The sequence below is a fragment of the Xenopus laevis genome, chromosome 3L (assembly GCF_017654675.1).
Source record: "Xenopus laevis strain J_2021 chromosome 3L, Xenopus_laevis_v10.1, whole genome shotgun sequence".
Lineage (NCBI taxonomy): Eukaryota > Metazoa > Chordata > Amphibia > Anura > Pipidae > Xenopus > Xenopus laevis.
Window position 1 is genome coordinate 98,033,040 of NC_054375.1, and position 21,423 is coordinate 98,054,462.

Consider the following 21,423-nt stretch of genomic DNA (forward strand, 5'->3'; position numbering starts at 1 on the left):
GTTGGTTCATCAATAACTGAGCTTCTTCCTGGTTTTGATACAATAACTACGAAAAACCTTTTTATATCAAAACCTGCAGTTGTAACAGATCCTCTTCAGTTCCTGCAGTTCCAATAATTTAGGCTGCCCATAGAACATTCAGTTAAAAATGTAACTTTGAGGCCTTAAAGTCTCTTGTTAGAATTACATAGGAACAGAGCTGTATTATTCAATGATGTCACTATATTCCAAAGAGCAATTCTTGTTTGCAAATAAGGTCATCATTTTGGGCTATGGGATCACATAGAATATCAGTCAGATGATTACAGTGTGAAAGCCAAATACCAGAACCTATACAGGACCTAAGCTACCTCAACCTTTGCCCACCAACACTATATATTGATTAGATTGTGACGGCTTCTTATGGATGTTAAAATAAGAGAATTGCTTAGAAGGTTATAGACTAAAAGTTTACTTACAGGGTTGTCTAATTTGTGTTCCTTTGCCTCAGGTTCTTGTCTTTGTGGTTATTTGTAGAGTTGCTCTTCCTTAAGTGGAAAGATAATTATTTAGTACTTACAAATTGCCAAATAAAACCAAGAATAATTCTTCAAAATATGTTTCTTTCATCATCCAGACAGACAAGCCTTAAACACATGGCAGTGTGTAAGAATTGTAAAAAAAAGTGTACAAAACTCATCTGCACTTAGTGTGCTATACAGATATGTTGTACCAACAGGCATACAGTACAGCACCCCCATCAATAACACTATTGCCATTCCCTCCTTGTGCCGGAGAACTGTACATGGATGCACGGACATGACTGTCACATGGTGCTAGACAAAAACCAAGGAGAATACGGTTTGCATGTGCGTTAGCGGGGACGCCACTTGCTAGAGGTGAATGGATGATGAATTACAGGTGAACATTGGCTTAAGGAGAATATGGATATCCAGAGGAAACAAAATGGCATATGGGAATATAGAACATTACAGAAAATAAGAACACAAATGAGATGGGAGTAAGGATGATGCATGATTTCTTAATCTATAAAGAACACAAACATCCTTATTTCAGAGACAAGCAATACTACAACATATATTCTGGCGTCATTTAAGCCCAGGAGTATATTATATTTACACAAACATAAAAGACCTCCTTTTGATCATGCTACTTACCTTTTAAATAAACTAAGTGTACAGAAATGGATATAAAGTGCAAAACGCAAGAGCAAGAATGAGTTACTTACATTGGTCCAGCTGGTTCATCATCTGCAGCCAACCAATCAATCCAAGAGACAGAAAACAGGAGGGAAAAAAACAAGAGTGTCAGTACTCGCATGATTACAGAAAGGCTTATAATGGGACAACTGGAACGCACTCAGAGTAAATCATAGAGGCGTCACAGTCCCAAAGAGCGGAGAGAACCTTATTAAATGGCTGTTTATATCACTCAAAATGAAGCTTTTCAGTTGTATCGGCCATGAAGGACTGCAACTGTAGCGGACAGACTGCATTGGTTTATTTAAACCATCATGTCCCCTAGTTCCAGTGGTTCACTCTCAAAAGATTAATGACAAGACAAACCCAACATTTCAGTTGTAAAATCCTGCTGGCTGGTTTCTTGGAGTGGGGTTATAGCGACAGTGGAATATGCCCTTATGTATTTCTAATCCTGCAATCTATAGTTACAGAGCAGATAACTAAACTTCTCTAGGAAAAAGCATTATTTGGCTACTAAAATACCACCTTCAGATGGGTAAGTATATGTGATAGGTACTACTGAAATGAAGCATGCCACAAGCACTTCCCCGTCAGACTTCAGCTACTTAAGAACAGGGCATCAGAATTCATAACTTACGGCAGTGCTAGCCAACTGGACGCAAACATTTTAGGTAATGAGAAGGCTGGAAATCACTGATTTATGGCATTCATGTTATATCAGCTGACTGCATCTGACTGGCAATACTTTAAAGGGGAACTATCGTAAAAAAATGTTTATCTTCACTATTCCTCTCTCAGCATCTGTTTCTCTTCATTCTCTCTTCATGCAGCAGTTGGGTGTCTGATATTCATTGACAGTTACATCCAATATATCTTATAGGAGGGTTTCCTTTCCTAGCAAATGTATTAGAGCTCATTCAAATAACTGATTCCACTACAAACACAATCTAACTACATTTTTTGCATAGATTCTGCATGTTGAGAGACAGGATTTCTGGGGATTATAATAGAGTGAGCTCTAATACATCTTCTAGGCAAAAGGAGCCCATCCGTAAGATATATTGGATCTAACTGTCAATGAATATCTGACACCCAACTGCTGCATGAAGAGAGAATGAAGAGAAACAGATGCTGAGAGAGGGATAGTGAATATAAACTTGATTATTTCAGAAACGGTACAGAATTTTTAATTGATTATTTTTAGAAAGTTTCAGTATGCTGAAGCTTATTCAATTTTTTTAGCGATAGATCCCCTTTAAGCATTATGTCTTAGCTGTATTCTAAATGTACATCCCCTCCTGGCTGCTGTTTTTTTTTCTTTTTGCAGCTATTTATGTTCTAATTTTCACTGAAGTCTTGAAGAAACGTACAGCAGGATTCCACAAGAAGACTAGTGCACATGAAGCAAAAAGATGGAAAGAAGTAACAGTCTCTGAAACAATTATTAGCACCCGCATGAGCACAAACATGGAGTAATATGATCACAGGATCTCTATTACTCCTCTCTACCTGCTGACAACGCATAGGCAAAGCCAACAGGTAGGCAACAAGAATACAGTCTCTTCAGAAAACAAACAAAATAAAAACTAGAAAACATTTAAGAAAAGATTCACAAAATATCAACTGTTCTCCACAGCTGGCAGAATGCATTTTGAAATGGGACAGAAAAATCAGACTGAGGATGCAGTAGGTGGCGTCTGCGTGCTGTATTATTGATGCAAAGGAAAATTACAGGTACACACAGGGCCTGAATGTCAACAACCAGTTCCCTGTACACACATACACACGCACACAAACAGGCAAAATCCAAACCATTCACTGGCAGGAAAACATCACTGCTGGAAGGTGTTAAGAGTTTGCACAGAGTCGGAGCTTACACACAGATGACAGGATAGCTTGCCATTGGTACTGTAATACCAGCAAATGGATTACAGAGATCTCATTGGCCTAACTAGCACACCACTATTCCTATAAAATCTGTTGCTTCCCCTCTATGTTTCTAAACTGAAGCAATACAGTACAGTTTGGAAAGGAGTAGATATCCTGTTGATTCTTAAAACAAATTTTCCCTCTGAAATGATGAGCCACAATTGCCTATACAGTATTTATTTATATGCTTACTAGCCTTAGAAGGTGTGGTGGCGTTGCCACAGTTGGACCCTGATTTAGAATTTGAAGGCATATAACAAAGATAAAATAAAACAACCACAGGTAAACAGGAAGTATGTTTGCCTCCTAGAGCAATATAGCTGCTCGGTTTATGCAGGTACAAAAAGTACATGGAAAAGGCACGATTACTGGCACTCTGCAAGCTCATTTTAAAAGGGAATACATATTGTAAGAGGCACAATGTATGCTCAGAAAGGTAATGCCTAGCTCATTCTATGCTGCAAACTATATACAGACAGAGTGCTAATCCTTCCCATAGAAAATAAGGGCGAGTGTGCCTGGTACTGCATTATAAATATCATTGGGGAAAATCAGATCTAAAGTGCAAAACACAAGAACGCAACCAGAAAGGACTGTTTGTTATGCCTCTGCATGGACCTTTGCAGTTAATGTGGCTAAATAAAAACCTACTGCTTTTCGTCATGTACTTTAAAAACAGTAATCCTAGGATACAAGTGGTGGTCCAGATTAAGGCTTAAGATCTGTGGCTGTATAATGTATATGTTAACAGTCTACAAGGTAACCAAGTTTGCCTTTATATTAATTTATAGAAGGCTATCAATGGACTTAAGCTAAACAGCTTTTCAGCTTCTCTCTTTATTTTAAATGTTTTTTTAATTAGTGTTCCTATGATGCTTAGGTCCAGCCTGCATCTTATCTGGCTGCCAGGGTCACTGAACAGAGTAACCAAAAAGACTGACTGACTAACGGTTTAAACACATTATGAATTATGCAATTCATTTTCATGTAAACTCCTACTGAATGGAATCAGTTTTAGCAGATGTAGGCATCATATTCAACCTTAATTTTAAAGTGAACTACCCTTAGCCCTTCCCCTTTTTACCATCCCAGGCTAAGTTTGGAGACTTTATTATGTATTTATGATGATTTAAGTCGACTTTGGCTCTAAAACGGTTTATATTCAGGCACTGCAAACCTGGACACAGGGATATATTGGTTTCATTGTAAATTGTCTTTAGCCCCATTATGACTGCTCAAGATGTGTGTTGATTTCTTGTGGTGAACTCTTGTATTCTGCACTTCAGATGATTTGCCTTTCACTGTGACCAGCACATCCACATTTGGATGGCTCTGAAGTCTTCATTGCTTGAAGCATGATGAATGAATAACTGTATTCAGCAATAGTTTATGTTAAATAGGGAATGAAGCAATCTGCATTATCACAAAAAAGAAAAAAAATTGTATGCAGCAGCAAATGTGTTTTGCCCATGTATCATACACTTTTAGTAAAGGATTTGTAGCAACAAAGGACAAAATTGAAATGCAAATCTGGATAAAAAAAATCTGGTGTTTGCTCCTTTCAGATAACACAGTTTACTAATTCCTCCCAGATCTATAAGGATTATTACAGTTTGTTCCAGAAACGGTAGCCATGGAATACACTGTATGCCATAGTAGCAGCAATGCTCAATTATTCCAAATTATTCTAATAATTCATTGGAGATGGTTTCTTTTTTTTTTTTTTTACATGGGAATTTATTGGAAGCTTGTAGGTTTGTAGATATTAATAAAGAAAATTAATTATTTCACAACAACCCTTTTGGAACAAATGTTAAATACATTAGCATGCACCAATGACCCGTAATTAATATAAACAATGCAAAGTTTTAGGAAACAGGCAGGTGCAAGTATGTATAAAAATGATTTATATGTACCTACAGTGGCTGGAATTCTTCTAACCTAGAGCAATATTAATTTGAACTACTTCTGTACATATCTAATATCTCTATGTCAACCCTAAACCTATTATTGTTAGGTACCATAACAGTAGCATAGCACTATAAAGGCCAAGATCCTGCGTTACTTGAAAAGAAATGATAAGATAGAGGAAGCAGGGTGAAAGGGTCAGAAGAACATTGCTAAAGAAACAAATTTGATTTATAAGAGGCAGGAAAAAAAATAGAAGACTAAAAATTAGTTGTGAAATTTTGATGAGGGAAATTTCCGAGTGTTAACATCATGGGCTTGCGCAACCCCAACAATGGAAGCGAGATTAGACAAACTGGAAACGCATGCATAACTCGCACTTACCACCATAATATTTAGGGATTGATGCAATCGAAGGGGAAAAAAAAAAACAAAACAAAAAAAGTCACAGTAACCGACAAATATCATTAGAAAAGATGCTGCCCTGGATCCCCCCTCCCTAAAAACAAAATTCAAAGACAAGAAAACAAAACCCTTGGGAGGAAAGAAGCAGGCAAAGTGATCCAATCTGAGCTGCTGAGAAAGGAGACAAGCAAAATGTGAGGAGAAGAGGAGAAAATGGTGCAAGGAAGAGCAGAATACAGTGGCAATGCTAATTCTAAATAGCAGGATAGACAATGCCTAACGCTTAGGAACCTTTCTATTGTCAGTGAGTGGTGTATTGAATCCTGTTCAAAACTAACTACATGTCATTTTGGAGGATTTCCAACAAGCACACACATACATCTTCCATATGGCAGGACTGCCGGTTGGTGTGGAAAAAAAAGAAGAAGCAAAATATGTTAACATCAGGAAACATAAATTAAATAAATTTGACCACACTGTTACTTTATGTAAAACGATATAAATTGAAATAAATTACCTTGCAATCCCATGTGCTATAATGCATTGCCATATTAAAGAAAGCCCTTGTATTCAAACAGATGGGATGAGATTTAAGCCAGACCTTCACAGCTTCATGCTCAACGCACACCACAGAGGTTAACTACCTTCGTACCATTACTTAACAAACAACATTTGAGAAACGGGATCTCTCTAAAGTCATCCCAAGTGAATCGTTCTCTTGGAATGTATTTACCCAGTACCACTATAGCAACAGAAACCATATTTGTAGCGGTAAGAACATCTGCCGTTCGCATGCTTTTAGTGAGCCGTGCACTCGGTACAACTGGCTGCTGTAAAGCCATGTGGAGTCACTTGAATCGGCAGTGTTCGCTGCACCTTAAGGTCAAGGTTTTTGGCTAACAGCAATGCTTTTCCAAATAAAGCATCTTAAATTGAAAGAAATGGGTTGCATGTCAACAAAAACCTATTAAAAATGCATAGGGTAACTAGAGAAGCAGCAAGTCATAGCCAGCAGGAACAAACCTTAGTCATGCTGGTTGGCTTGAAATACACTGCTGTACTGAAGGATTCTGAAGAACTATACTTAAAAGATTAACCCTACTGCCATTAGTAAGGCTCAATTGGCGGAGGAATTTGACGAGAACCCTCATATTCCAAAGTGTTTTGCTAATCCTTCAAAATGAGTAGTGTTCACAGACAAAAGTATATGAATACCTGTATTTCATTATAATGCAGATGTAGTTTGTTATATTTTAACTGAAAATCCAAAATGGTTAAAAGGTATAATATTTATCTATAATGAGAACACAGGCAGACATTTCAGCAGTGTGTTCCATGCCAACAGCAAGGCGGCATTCATATATCAGACTAAATGGGATTGTACACAGGCCTAGTGGTTAGAAACAAAAGCATGAAAACATGAACATCTGGGCGACGATACTCCCGGACACAATATTATCGAGAAGCGGAGCATTCAGGACTGGCACTTACCCGACATACACAGGAAGGGAAGAAACTTGAGAGGGATGTGTTAAGCCCAACAAACAATGTATTGCTTGCGTTAAAACAGAAATGGTCTACAAAAGACTACTTGTAAATTTAGCTCTTACTTTCACAGAACATACAATTTGGTTTTTTTTTCAGATCAATCAGATTACAGTGCAGTTTAGAAAAACAAAATCGAGGTAGCTGACTGTGTAAATATTTAGCCCTGTACCCAGCACACTAAGATCAGTGGAAAAAAACTGTAGTATAATTAACAGGCTTTCCTCTATCTGGGGGTAAATGGCAAAACTTAAAAGGGATATGGTCTTTCTTTCAAAATGCACCAGTTAATAGTGCTACTCTAGAAGAATTCTGCACTGAAATCCATTTCTCAAAAGAGCAAACTGATTTTTTAATATTATTTTTGAAATCTGACATGGGGCTAGACATATTGTCTGTTTCCCAGGAGCCCCCAGTCATGTGACTTGTGCTCTGATAAACTTCAACTTCCAGTACAGCAGTACAAAGTGACTGGAGTGATAGCACCCCTTCCCTCCCTCCCTCTTGTGTAACACCCCTGTGCCACATCATAACACAGGAAGGATGGAATTCGGTTTAGAGTAATAATTCAGTGAAATAAAGCTACCTGTATGTAAATGCTTGTTATACAAATCAATTCCCTCTAACACTTAAATGTCCACACATGAGTGAAAGCACATCCACAGTAATTATAACAGGTACAAGTTTTGGGTGATGTTTACATTTACAGTTTGCCAAATACGGTCCTCTATTATCCCTATTTTGGTTGATCAATTTTGGTTTTATCACAACTGTACTTGTTTGCCATAAGGACTGTTTTGGAATTTTTAAAAACACACATACACAGCACAGTACTGTTTAGCTAAAGATACTCTATGCAAACAACTTGCAGCAACTTAGAGAATTGCTAATGTGATGCCTCTGTTGAAAAAAGGATCCCGTTCTCAGCCTCAAAACTATGTTGTGATGGCTGATTCAGTTAATGCCTTTAAGAATGGCTTGGATGATTTTTTGGACAGACATAATATCAAAGGCTATTGTGATACTAAACTCTATAGTTAGTATAGGTATGGGTATATAGAATTTATGTGAAAGTATGGAGGGGTCAGTGTGTATGGATGCTGGGTTTTCATTTGGAGGGGTTGAACTTGATGGACTTTGTCTTTTTTCAACCCGACTTAACTATGTAACTTATGTTTTGGGGGTCTGAAAACGGCAGGACAGAGGAATGCATTCAGACATGAGGGAATAGAAACCCATCTGAAAATTCTGAAAAAAAGTAGCCATGGGTGTGTGTCATATTTTGTGTTGGAAGCAGTGAATAATTTCTTCATTGTAATTTTCTTTTATTGTTAATACAGGTATCTGCAAGCTGTCTACCTTAATTTCCTAATTTTTTGAAGATCTAGGCAGTTTATGTACTCAGTTAAGTTGTCTTAATTTTATCAGGGGACCACTTACGATCATATGATTAAATGTCCTTGGGGCACATGAAACGCATCAGGCTTTTATCTGTTAAACATAATGTAAATAAAGACTTTTGTACTACTTCTAATAATTTGGACTCCTGGACTCTACTGATTGATTCACTTTCGGTGTTCCGGAGTGGTGCCTGCCTGCTATTCGAAGTTTCTGTGTGTTGCTTCCCTTTGCTGAAGGTCTGGGGCATGAGGACCCGGACCCACCGTGGAAAGCGGTAAGCTGGTTCCTTTACTCAGAATATCCATGCTTCCAATGGTTTTCATTTGACCATTCTCTTTACCCCAAGTGATTTTTCCAGTTTTAGAAACTAAAAATAAACCCATTTCCCCAGCTCTTACCGTCTGGCACCTCGTCCGGCCTCTTGCGCTTTTCATACACCACAATAACAACAGCCAGGATAACAATCTCTGCAACAATGCCCAAGAAGGGCCAGAGAGGTGCTAAATTACTGCGTACACGCAAGATGGTGGTGCTGTTGTCTGAGCCAACAGTGTTGGAGGCATTGCAAAGGTAAGTGCCGGGGTCATTATTGATATCCAGGTTAATGATTTTCAGCTCGGTATAGTTATCTTTGTTTGTGATAAAAAAGCGTCCAGTTGCATTGTTAATCTCCTGTAGAATAATATAATAAAAGGAGAAAAATAAGCACCCTAACCAAATCAGCAACATCTTTACATCTGTCAAAAAAGCCTATGAACAAAAGGGAAATCTTATGGATTCTAAAGTTGGGGTTAATTTTATTTAACCATAAAATATAGTATTTATCAGCATTTTTTCAGTAAGCTATTTCAAGTGATAATGACCTAAATATAACGGAATTCAGATGATGCAGTCAATTTCCAATCTAAGTGAATGTGGGACCACAGTGAGAACTTTTCCCTACCCATGAAACAATAAAATGCTCCAAAATGTCCCTGTTTGCTGCTTCCCTTAGGTCCAAGTGCTGGGCTGATTTACAAATGCCGTACAGTTTTGGTCTCCATCACTCAAACAGGACATTATTGTATTAGAGAGGGTACAGAGAAGGGCAACTAATATGGTAAAAGGTATGGAAAATCTTAGCTATGAGGAAAGACTGGTGAAATTGGGGATGTTCATGCTGGAGAAGAGGCACTTAAGGGGTGATGTGATAACTATGTATAAATATATAAGGGGATCATATAATAATCTCTCTAATGCTTTATTTACCAGTAGGTCTTTCCAGCTGACACAAGGTCACCCATTCCGATTAGAAGAAAAGAGGTTCCGCCTAAATATTCGGAAGGGTTTTTTTTACAGTGAGAGCTGTGAAGATGTGGAATTCTCTCCCTGAATCAGTTGTGGAATTCTCTCCCTGAATCAGTTGTACAGGCTGATACATTAGATAGCTTTAAGAAGGGGTTGGATGACTTTTTAGCAAGTGAGGGAATACAGGGTTATAGGTAATAGCTGATAGTACAAGTTGATCCAGGGACTAGTCCATTTGCCATTTTGGAGTCAGGAAGGATTCTTTTCCCCCTCTGAGGCAAATTGTAGAGGCTTCAGATGGGTTTTTTTGCCTTTCTCTGGATCAACTAGCAGTTAGGCAAAACTAAAAGGTTGAACATGATTGACGAGTATATTTTTTCAACCTTATTTACTATGTTACAAAGCTAGGTGCTAAACTGCACCAGTGCAGTTGCCTATAGTAACCAACCACCTTTTAGTTTTGATGAGACTACTATTGGCTCCTCTTGTGTAAAGTTGCATATTGTAGTAGGACCTCAACAATTTTAACTAAGCAACACAGTATCTTGTTAAGTTCAAAGACAAAACTGATTTTCATTATGTCTATTGCGGAGTTAAAACCTCACATCAATGATAACTTGGAAATATTTGGGGGGGGGGACAACAAATGGGTTAGAAGACGACCTGCAAAGCATAGAACTGGTCTTTTTCAGGCTCTAATGAACAGGACTTCACGTTTTATAGCTTTACATGATACTATGAGATTAAACTGACTGCATTCAAGGCTGAGAGCAATATTCACTAAAATGCAAGATTCAGCCAATCATATAAAAGATATGCAAATGATGCAGGAGAGGAAAGAGTTCTGAACTTCCTTGTTTAGCTTCTTGCATGTCTTACACTGAGTGGTGTCACTGATCCCCCTGCCAGAGGGGAGAGCAGAGACCAATGTAAAAGTATTTGCAATAATTATTAGGTACCCCTGAAGAAAATAAAAATATCTAAAATATTTACTGTATGCTTACCATTAGACCTCCATCAATTATCTTATACCACATCCAATCTGGTGGTGGGTATCCAACACATTTGCAGTACATCACAGCCTCTTGTCCTTCATTCTTGTTTTCACTTTTTTTATGACCACTAATTTCTGGAACAGCTATTTAAAAAAAAAAAAAAATCTGTCATTTGCATTTCTCATTCTTGCTGCGAATGTAATTTCCTACCTGTTTTGTAGTCTGAACTGGGAGCAACAAAAAGTGTCAGGGTGGTTTATTAAATATCAGTTTGCCATACTTGCTCCACACAATTCACTGCTATACATAAGTTTGCAAAACATAATAATTAATTTTTCAAATTTCACTGTGTGCTTATAATATTTTGTATATACGTAACTATGTCAGGGTTTAATTTTATTCAGAGTTAGGGTGATTAACCTTTAGGATTTTTATATGTATTTTACCCAAATATATAAGCATTTTTTCAATAGATTTTTATCTTTTGCTCCAATTTGATAATAAAGGGCTTTGAAAAGCACATATACAGGCATTGGACCGGTTATCCAGAATGAGCGGGACCTGGGGCTTTCCCGAAAATGGATCTTCCTGTAATTCAGAAAGTATCTCCATACTACTAAAAATTTGTATAAGCATTAAATAAAACTAATGGGATTATTCTGCCCCAATAAGGGTTATATATCTTAGCTGGGATCAAGTACAAAGTACCGTTTTATTACTACAGAGAAAATGGGAATCATTTTTAAAAATCGGAATTATTTGTTTAAAACTAAGTCTATGGTAGATGGCCTTCCCGTAATTCGAAGCTTTCTGGAATAACGGGTATACGGATAATGGATCCCGTACCTGTACAAGCCTGTCAATTATCTCACCTATGCTGCTAGAGCCAAGTCACCAACCTTGGAAACTAGTGTTAACAACATAAAACAGCACCTCCGAATTGGTAGAAGGTTCAGGCTATCGGTGTGCATGTGCAATAGTAAAACATGTTTCCAAAGACTAAAGTGATTTAAATGGATTTTTGTAGGTCTGGGAACGTAGGAGATATAGATATATAGATATACATATATACATATATACATACATATATACATATATACATATATATATATATATATATATATATATATATATAATATATATATATATATATATATATATATATATATATATATATATATAGATAGATAGATCTGTTTTTGATTTGAGTTGGCTCCATGTTCAGACCGAACTCGATACATTTGTATTACTTCATCGACAGCATTTGTAAAGGTGTACAAAATAGTAAACATATTTTTCCGCATTTTCTACAAATAAAACAGCTCAATGACATTGTTGAATATTACATATTAGATAGATAGATATTACATTATATATATATATATATATATATATATATATATATATATATATATATATATATATATATATATATATATATATATATATATAATCTTGTGTAAATATATAAATAAAGTACCCCTTGTTGTAAAATATGAGGATATTAGAAGTAACCTCAGAGTTCCATCACCTATATAAAAACAACTTGAGCTTATTAGGGATGGGCGATAATTCGCCGCCGCCGAAATGTCGTGGATGCCCATCAAAAGTATATGGGCGTCAAAAAAATTTGACGCGTGTCTGTTTTTTGGCGCACGATGCCATACAAGTCTATGGGTGTCATTTCTGCAGGCGAAACAAGGAGAAAAAATTCCTCTCTCCCTAGTGCTTATATATACACATTTCAAAAGAGCAGCCTGTCTTCTATAACACGTGAGCAGACATCTATTTTTTTTTTTTTCTGTCACTTGCCTCAGGTATTAACAGATGGCTCTGAAAGCTAAACAGAACTTAAAGGAAAACTATACCCCCAAAATGATCACTTAAGCAACAGATAGTTCATATCATATTAAGTGGCATATTAAAGAATCTTACCAAACTGGAATTTATATTTAAGTAAATATTGCCCTTTTACATCTCTTGCCTTGAGCCACCATTTTGTGATGGTCTCTGTGCTGTCTCAGAGATCACCTGACCAGAAATACTTAAACTCTAACTGTAACAGGAAGAAGTGTGGAAGCAAAAGACACAACTCTGTCTGTTAATTGGCTCATGTGACCTAACATGTATGGTTTGTTGGTATGTTTGTGAGTACAGTGAATCCTACGATCCCAGGGGGCGGCCCTTATTTTTTAAAATGGCAATTTTCTATTTATGATTACCCAATGGCACATACTACTAGAAAAGTATATTATTATGAAAATGGTTTATTTACATGAAGCAGGATTTTACATATGAGCTGTTTTATGCAATATCTTTCTATAGAGACCTACATTGTTCGGGGGTATAGTTTTCCTTTAACCTTTGACATTTCTCCTTGTCTTTACTTGGCTAAACTTATTTGTAATCCTCCCAGTGAGTTATTTCCATTCCCTTACCTGACATCAAAGTAAGAGCTAAGCCAACATGACTTTCGGTCCCACCCAAAAACCTTTGACCAGGGGCCCACCAAGTAACCTTAGGCCACGGGCCCACTCTCACTACTATTATTCTTCCTCTCCTCACTCAACTTCTATTCTCCTAGTCTCTTTTCTTTACATACTATATAATACTATAATCTATTATTCCATCTATTAAGCCACTTAGTTCTCATTGAAATGACCATGAAATAGGCCAAATTTTTAGCAGCATGAGGGCCCACCGGGACTTTTCCTGGTATCCCTGTGGGCCAGTCCGACATATATCCAGTCCCAAAGGTGCACACCATTTACAGGATAGAGTACCTGGGTGCCCGAGCCAGCAGGGTAAATGTATAGGTGAAGAATGGCAGCACTCACAGGATTTTCAGGCAAAATAAAGAAAAACTTTTTATTTAACTCAATAAAAAGTTAAATAAAAAGTTTTTCTTTATTTTGCCTGAAAATCTTGTGAATGCCGCCATTTTTCACATATATATATATATATATATATATATGAGCATGCTCAGTAGCCAACACAACAGCCAAAGTAAATTCGCAAAGGCTAAGTGGGTTAGAAGAGAATAAATCTTGAGTGATTAAGTGAATGCTGCCTTACTGTTAACCTTTGAATAACTGGAGGGGCAGGCATTTAAAGATTTAAAGGAGAAGGCTAAAATTAAGTAAGCTTTATCAGAAAGGTCTATATAAATACACCAGTAAACCCTCAAAGTAATGTTGCTCTTGAGTCCTCTGCCAAAAGAAACACAGCATTTCTTTCCTTTTATTGTGTACACATGGGCTTCTGTATCAAGACTTCCTGTTTTCAGCATAAACCTCCAAGGCAGGGCTTGAGCATGCTCAGTTTGCTCCTCTCCCCCTCCCTCCTCCCATCCCTGCTGTAATCTGAGCTCAGAGCTGTAAGTGACAAGTGACAAGAGACTCAGGCAGGAAGTGATGTCACACCAAGTTTAAATGGCAGCTTCTATCCTAAACAAACAGAGACAGGGTCTAGAGCTGTTAACTCAGGTATGGTAAAGCATTCTGCAGAATAAATATAGCATTCTAGCTTGCAGTATTGAGGCTAATGTGTTGACAATAAACCGTCTTGGAGCTTTCCTTCTCCTTTAAAGACGCTCACAGACATTTTTGTCGGGGTTTACACATGCTTTAAAGATGCAGAGAATCCAGAGGAAGGACAAGGCCAACTAGCTCATATTGGATGGCTATGAACTTTAGGCTCTTAAGAGGTTAGTACTTTAAAAACAGAAAGGATTCTGGAAATCACTGCATGGACCCAGAAATGCTTCTGAAAACTCTGGCCCCGTGCTCCTATAAGGAGAAAACGACACCTGTCTGGGGGTTCTTCCATTGAGCACCATGGAGCTAGTTGCTTCTTCTTTCTTCCAATTTCAGGGGGTAGATGCAAAGATAGAAGAACTAAATAGCCGACTTTTTCGTTAAAGGTCGGCTTTTCGATTCACTGCACACCAGTGCGAAGAAAGAAGAAGCGATCACTCCGTGGTGCTTGCTGAAATAACCTCCAGACCGGTGTAGTTTTCTGCTGATATGGGCACCAGCCCTGGGTGTCAGGTAAGCATATACAATCACTTCGGGTGCCTAACCTTTGGCACCCCCAAGTAAACTCAGCCTTTCCATCTTCTTTAAGCAGAAATTCTATATCAGGCAATCAGGGGACAACATCTCGGTTCCAAACATTTATAGAGTTTCTTAAGAGGAAGTGATGCAACACAGTGGAAAACACGCTACTGTCCCAAATTTTTGGGTCAACACTAGCTGCTATACCATCTTGCCAGCTTTTTACCAGTATATAGGCCAAAACAATGGCCCACCCAATGCATTTATTAGTTAGAGCAACATAATACAGCTTTTGATTTTAATTAATATACCTTTCACTTCAATAGTAGCATTGGCTGGTGGGGAATTTTTTAAGATGAAGACACACATATACTCTCCAGAGTCATCTGCCTTTGGCTTTGCAATCCTTTGAGAAAACAGAATTTTATGTTAGCAAAATAATAAGTGTGATGTGACTATGATTAAGGAGAAATCTAATCAACTTAAAGTTAAAGGCAGTTCACCTGATGTAGATAGTAGAACGCTATGTCAATATCCAATTAGTCTTCATTCAATTTTTGTGTTTTTATTTTTATTTCTTTTTTACTATATACATAATAAAAAGTAAATTTCAACGCTTCAACCCTTTTAAGAACAGGATTCAAGAGGTTAATAAAATCATATAGATCAATATTTAGCATGAGCCAAATAAATAGGGTATGCAACAAAACAGAAAATACAAAGTTTTCCCACATATGAAATACCTAATGCAGGGTTGTTTAGTTTTTAACCTTACAATTTGCCCCTCTTGTACCTCAGCCTTTGTTTGCCATCTAATGTTAGGGGTACACATATATATTTTTAACCTCAATACATTTTTAAAAGGAATCACAAATAGCAGATAATCTAATAGTGTAATGTTTGTTCTTCTTACAAGATGGTACATTCTTTAGTAAAGTAATACCTATTATGAAGCAGAGAAAACCTATGTACTACTATAAGGGCTCTAGGAATTTTACTACTCTTTGGGATTGATTTTAACTAGAACAATATTTATTTGAAAATGTTGTATATATCCTGATTATAATTAGGACAACATTGCAGCTACAGAACCATATTTGTTAGCAAATGGGATGGCCATCAATCGTATATAGTATGGCAATATACCCAACAGCCTCTTACTTCAGCTCCAAGATATTGTCAGAAGGTGTCTTGCGTGTGTCTTGAAGCTCCAAGCCATTTTTTGTCCAGAAGCCACTATCTGGTTCAACATGGTTAGGAGTTGTAGTGAGGTTACACTGCAAGAAAATAGGTGTTGGCGAGGTCTCTTTTTTAATGGTAATTTCCTCAGTGGCAGTGATCTTGGGCTCTGAAAAAACAAATTATATATACTGTATTATAAATATGAGAATTGTTAAAACATTGTCCCGTTTCAATAGTCAGCATTGAGTTCTCCACCATTCAGCCTTACTCTCTGATGGAATGGACACAATTGTGTTGATTTACTAAAAGGTGGAAATTAAGAGGTCCATTACAGCTTAATCACATAGCTAACAAAATGTCTCCAAATAAGCTGATTCTATTACTGTGCCAATGACATGCAGCAAACAGATAATTAATTATGACTCCGCAAGAAATCTGTATTTATGTGTGTGTGTGTGTGTGTGTGTGTCTATATATATATATATATATATATATATATATATATATATATATATATATATATATATATATATTTATTTATTTTTATTTTTTTTAATTTCAACTTGCCACCACACACACACGCGCAAACCCGGTGGGCAATTCTCTCTCCCCCCCCCCCCGTACTGCTCCCCTATAGAAAACCTGTCTGCCGATTAAAATTGGTGTTTTAGGATTATTGTACTAGCATGAATAAAGCGGAGAAGGTAAATGTCACACAGTGACAGGTAGATCTTATGCACATTTTTACCCAGGCTGGGAACTATGTGATGCAGGCCTAAGATTTTCTTCATGAATGTTACAGGGTTTGTAAACTTCATTGTTTAGCACTTCATGCTAGCAAATATTACGCAAAGGTAGGCAATATACATAAATACTAATGAAAGAAAATATTCATATCATAAAACAATTTAAAAGGATGAAAATGAATGTATGGTAGACAAAAAAACATTACTAAAAGGAAAAGCACAACACAAGAGTCGGGTTATAGTATGTTATTGGCCCTCGTGGCTGAAACATACTGAACCTGCTGACAGGACTGGTGGTATTTGTATACCGGGTCAGTATCATCCATAGCTGCTGCAAGAGAATAGTCATGGGAAAAACAACATTGTAATCTGTATACTACAACATTTCTGTTAGTAATGCTTCCCAGTTAAGGGGCATCAAAGATTGCATTGCTTTCTTTCTTACACAAAATATCTGCAACTTTCTTTACTTTTGGCACAAAGAATTCTATTGAAGAAGAAAAGGAAATGTAATTCTGGAAATGCATGAACGAAAAAGCGAGCAAGAATAAAATAAGCTATAACATTGGAGGGAAATGTATAAAGCAATGAGAAAAATCAGCAAGCGATAAGAAGAATGATAAAAGTACAGGGAAATGAGTGAAGGCTTCTTGCCAATTTAATTCTAATAGAAAACATTTTAGTAACAGGACTGAACATATTGCTAGTCCATCAATGCAGAAAATAAATTGCAATGGACTGCCAAATTATTCAACCATAAGCCCACAAGCCAGTGTAAAGTGGCTCTCTGCAGTCGATGTACCTTTGCCCAAAAAAATGGTCTATTGTTTTGTGGCCTGCGCTACTCTTGTCAAAGTATAATACTGATCCTGTGCAGCGTTGCTGGAACCCCACACAAATGTTGTGATCATCATTTGAGTCACTGAACATTGTTAGCCCATGACCTTCACAGAAACATGTGGGAAGTAACTATGTAAATCACCGGATTAAGAAAAAGTGACAACAGCCTTACAACTTCACCATTTCCCATTGATATGATTCTTCAGACACGAATATTCAGATATTTTGAGCTGTTTTAACAAGCCTGTGTGGGCAAATTGTGTGCAATCCAGTCATTTTGGCAGGATTTTACAACAGTCTGCTGATATGGATAGCTAACAAAATGCCTGGAATTGTCTTGTACCAATCTATATAGAAATCTACTGAACTGGAAACTTTCCCCAAAATGTGTGTAGTAACCTACTAGGCATTGTGCCTTTAATATATTATGGTTACACTCTAAACACAGATATCTTAATTGCTGACAATTCTAGGCATATTGTCTCTCTTTGTCTTAGAAAGAGCAGTGGCAGCATGTCTACATGCGTCTTACAATCAAGATGCCATTAAAAAATTTAAAAAAAACTCACAGAAATGAAAAACAAAACAAAAAAAAAAGCTTCGATAATTCCACCTTGATACTTCTAAAAATATTTTGAAGATTTTGTTTACAAGTGCTATGAACAAATCACCGTTTCCTCTGTTGTTCTTATAAGTTGGAAGAGGGTGAGAGAATTGTAAAAGATTATTAGGCTTTGGTGAACACTAAACAAATGTTTCAAGGAACACAAAATGAAAAACTACACAACTGGAATGAACAAATAATGCACAACAGACAGCAACATGAAAGCCTGATACAGAAGGGAAGGATATAGAAAGTAAATCAAAGGGTTTTAGTATTTTAGCACATGAAATTAAATTGGTGGGCCTAATTATACCTAAAGACCCTTCCCTCAACTTGGTCATCAAGTAATGTTGGATGAATACCGATGAGTACGCCAATAAGAGTTCTGCAACTTTTATTAAGCAGATTCTAATGATCGATTTTCTGGACCTCTAACAGTCACTCATAATAAAAACATGGGTAAGAAAGTGCTGAATGCCAAATGTCACAAAACTCAAATATGTAGCAGACTCTAGATGTAGGGATTGAAGCTACAATGGCAATTTTAATGTTTTATACACTACAGTTCAACTTTCTAACTATTCAGAACTAATAACACAGATAAAGCATTGAGCTGTCCTTCAGAATTAGTATTCTGCTTTTTGTTTTAAAGCACAGCAGGACTCCACAATGTTGTTACTGTTGTGAGCAAGGCTAGATTAAATTTTCACTTTGTGATCCCTTGCTTTTGAATTGTGAAAAAAATATTTTAAATTTAATTTACTGAAGCAGAGAAAAAACTGGATCTTCTTCCAGTGTGGGATGCCAGTCTTTGCAATTTACTGTATGTTTACTGTATGCTTCTATATGGTGTTCCTTTTGCTTCATTCCAACGTTCTTGTAGATGACAACACTTTCAAGTGCACTTCAAGAAAGGTCAGTACTTCCATCTTTCACTATAATCTTATTTGCCACCAGTCATCCCCCCATCTCTTCGGACGCATGTAACAATCATCCTCTTCTGCAGTCACGTAACATCTCTTCAGCAAGCATGTAACACTTTGTACTTTGACTCTGATTCAAGATCCATTTCCAATAGCTTCCGACCAATGTTGATCAATGGTTTGTCTTATTTTGCTGCATTTTCTGACCCATTATAGTGCACATCAGGCTCTAGATAAATTCTTAGCTTAATAAACGTTGTCCATTTAGAAGACACAACTAAATACAAAATAGATTTTAAAACTCATTTCAGTTTTATCCAGTTATTTCTGTTTCAGAATCCAAACGTTATCTGCTTTACCACTAAAGTAATTTTGAATAACAAGAATAAATGACAAAGTAGGCCAGTAGGGTTTTGGGCTGTGGTATAAGACATGTTACTAATGTACACCATAGTGAAAGGTGCACGTGCATTCAGCTTCCAATATGAACACGACGATTCTTGTCTATGTTCTTGATGGCTGATGCTCTACAGCACATGCCAGGGGTAATGCAATGAAGAGGGCAAAAAAAAAACATTTTGAGTAATTCACTTGGGGAAAGAAAAACAAAATCAACATTTTCAAAAAGCCATCAAGCTTGCACAGAGATGCCAAAAAATATAGTGACTTATTGTGCCACTCTCCTTCTTCTCAACATGCAAAATGTGCTTTTTCAGTATCAGTTTCAGTATTAAAGCACCAGCATAACTATGAATCCCACAAAGAAAGTTATTAATTAACTTGAAAAGTCTCCCAAATATATATTGCAGGTAATTAGGTTTAGCACAAGTGTATATACCCTTGAAACAAAGTCCACAACACAGCAGTTTAACAGATTCTCAAAACAAGCCTCCTTAAAATGTAAACTATCATCTAAAAACCCTTTTTCCTATAGTGATCTGATGGTGTAGGCAGAATAAATAAGATTGCTACAAATTAGCAAGACAAAATTTGAAAACTAACACAAAGCTCAGTTTAACAATGGGAAGCTGAACCATTTTTACAATGACAAACAGCAGCCTGACTACTGCAAAGACTCTGCTCACTTACAAACACAAGACATGGAAAGTTGATGCTTGATTACAGCACTGTAGAATCTCAGGTAGAACTGCATCTCAAGATGAAAAGAAATGGGTTAGATCCAGAAACAAGTCAGATCAACAAAACGTCAAGACAAAAATACAAACATTAGGAATTAAACCAGGGGAGAATGGAACCTGTAGAAGACACAAAATGCACACACAAACAGAGGGAGCTTGTGTGTTATTGGCCAAACCCTCTACTTCTGCATTTCCTAGACAAAAGAATAAAGCGGTGGAAGGAAGCTTCTAGAGCCTACGCATGGTGGAATAACCGAAGGGTCAAAATAACAAGACAACAGGATGGTTTATCAAGGATCTCAGGTTTTGGATTGTGAGGGAGATGGGGCACACACAGGTTCACCAGAGCTCATCTAGTTACTACAATTCCACTACGATACTGGAGAATGAAGGACTCACTCTGAAGGACGCTTACGGTGGCCTGGGCTCGGATCCATGTCATGGCTGGATTTTGTCTCAGGTCGTTGCGCCGAGGATCGTTGCTTGCCCGGCACTCATATGTTCCAGAATCCTCCAGAGTCAGTCGTGTTATTCTCAGCACACTCACCCCATTTGCTCCATAGGCTGTGTTAATGGTGACCCGACGTTTTCTGGTACCATCCCACTGCTGTTTGAAAGATTCAGCCCGATTCACTTCAGCATACCACCACTGGATCTCAGGGGTAGGATATCCGACCACTTCACAGTACAGCTCAAAGGCATCACCCGTTAGTTTAGTTTCTGACATAGGTGACTTGACAAACCCAGCTATGTTTAGTAGGGGCAGCAAAGAAGCAGTTACAAGCCAGAGGCAAGGGGGGAAAAAAAAGAAAAGAATAGGGTGTAGGAAGAAAAAGAAAATCAAATAAGAATGGAGATAGCAGAAAAGATTAAATAAAAGAACAATTCTATCTAGAGTTTTATTTTTCAGCAAGAAATTAGTGTTAACAACTAAAAGCAAGCATAGCACCTCTTCAAAAAATTGCAGGAACCCTTTACAATGTTATCAACATGGCTCACTGTCATTGTACAAGTAGTTTGTTTAAATAAACCCTAGTGATATATGCACAAATTCATCTTCGGAAGTTCTGCAACGTGAAAACAATGTGAAGACCTGAAAGATGTGCCAACCTCCATAAATAACCCTTTACAAGGACACAGAAAGGACAGTGATACTGCATCAGCCGCTAACTGGATTTGGGAGGTGGCACATCAAGCTCATAATATTTTCTTTTTCCATGCCGATAAGGTGTGCTTTATTCGGTTTCTGGGGCTTCTTGGCA

The 21,423-nt window shown here is 37.2% G+C and overlaps 1 protein-coding gene across 4 annotated transcripts in view; it reads right to left on the reverse strand.

Moving 5' to 3' along the window:
* Positions 1–21,423, reverse strand: part of nptn.L (neuroplastin L homeolog) — a 37,580-nt gene that overhangs the window by 1,979 nt on the left and 14,178 nt on the right. For 2 of the 4 annotated variants that reach the window (XM_018250829.1, NM_001089013.1), the window contains 6 exon segments: positions 15,889–16,075; positions 15,039–15,133; positions 10,682–10,815; positions 8,789–9,062; positions 1,229–1,250; positions 459–527 (listed from right to left, as the gene is read on the reverse strand). In XM_018250829.1, coding sequence (XP_018106318.1) covers positions 467–527; positions 1,229–1,250; positions 8,789–9,062; positions 10,682–10,815; positions 15,039–15,133; positions 15,889–16,075 — 773 coding nt within the window. In that variant the 3' untranslated portion in view covers positions 459–466. 4 annotated transcript variants of the gene reach the window in all.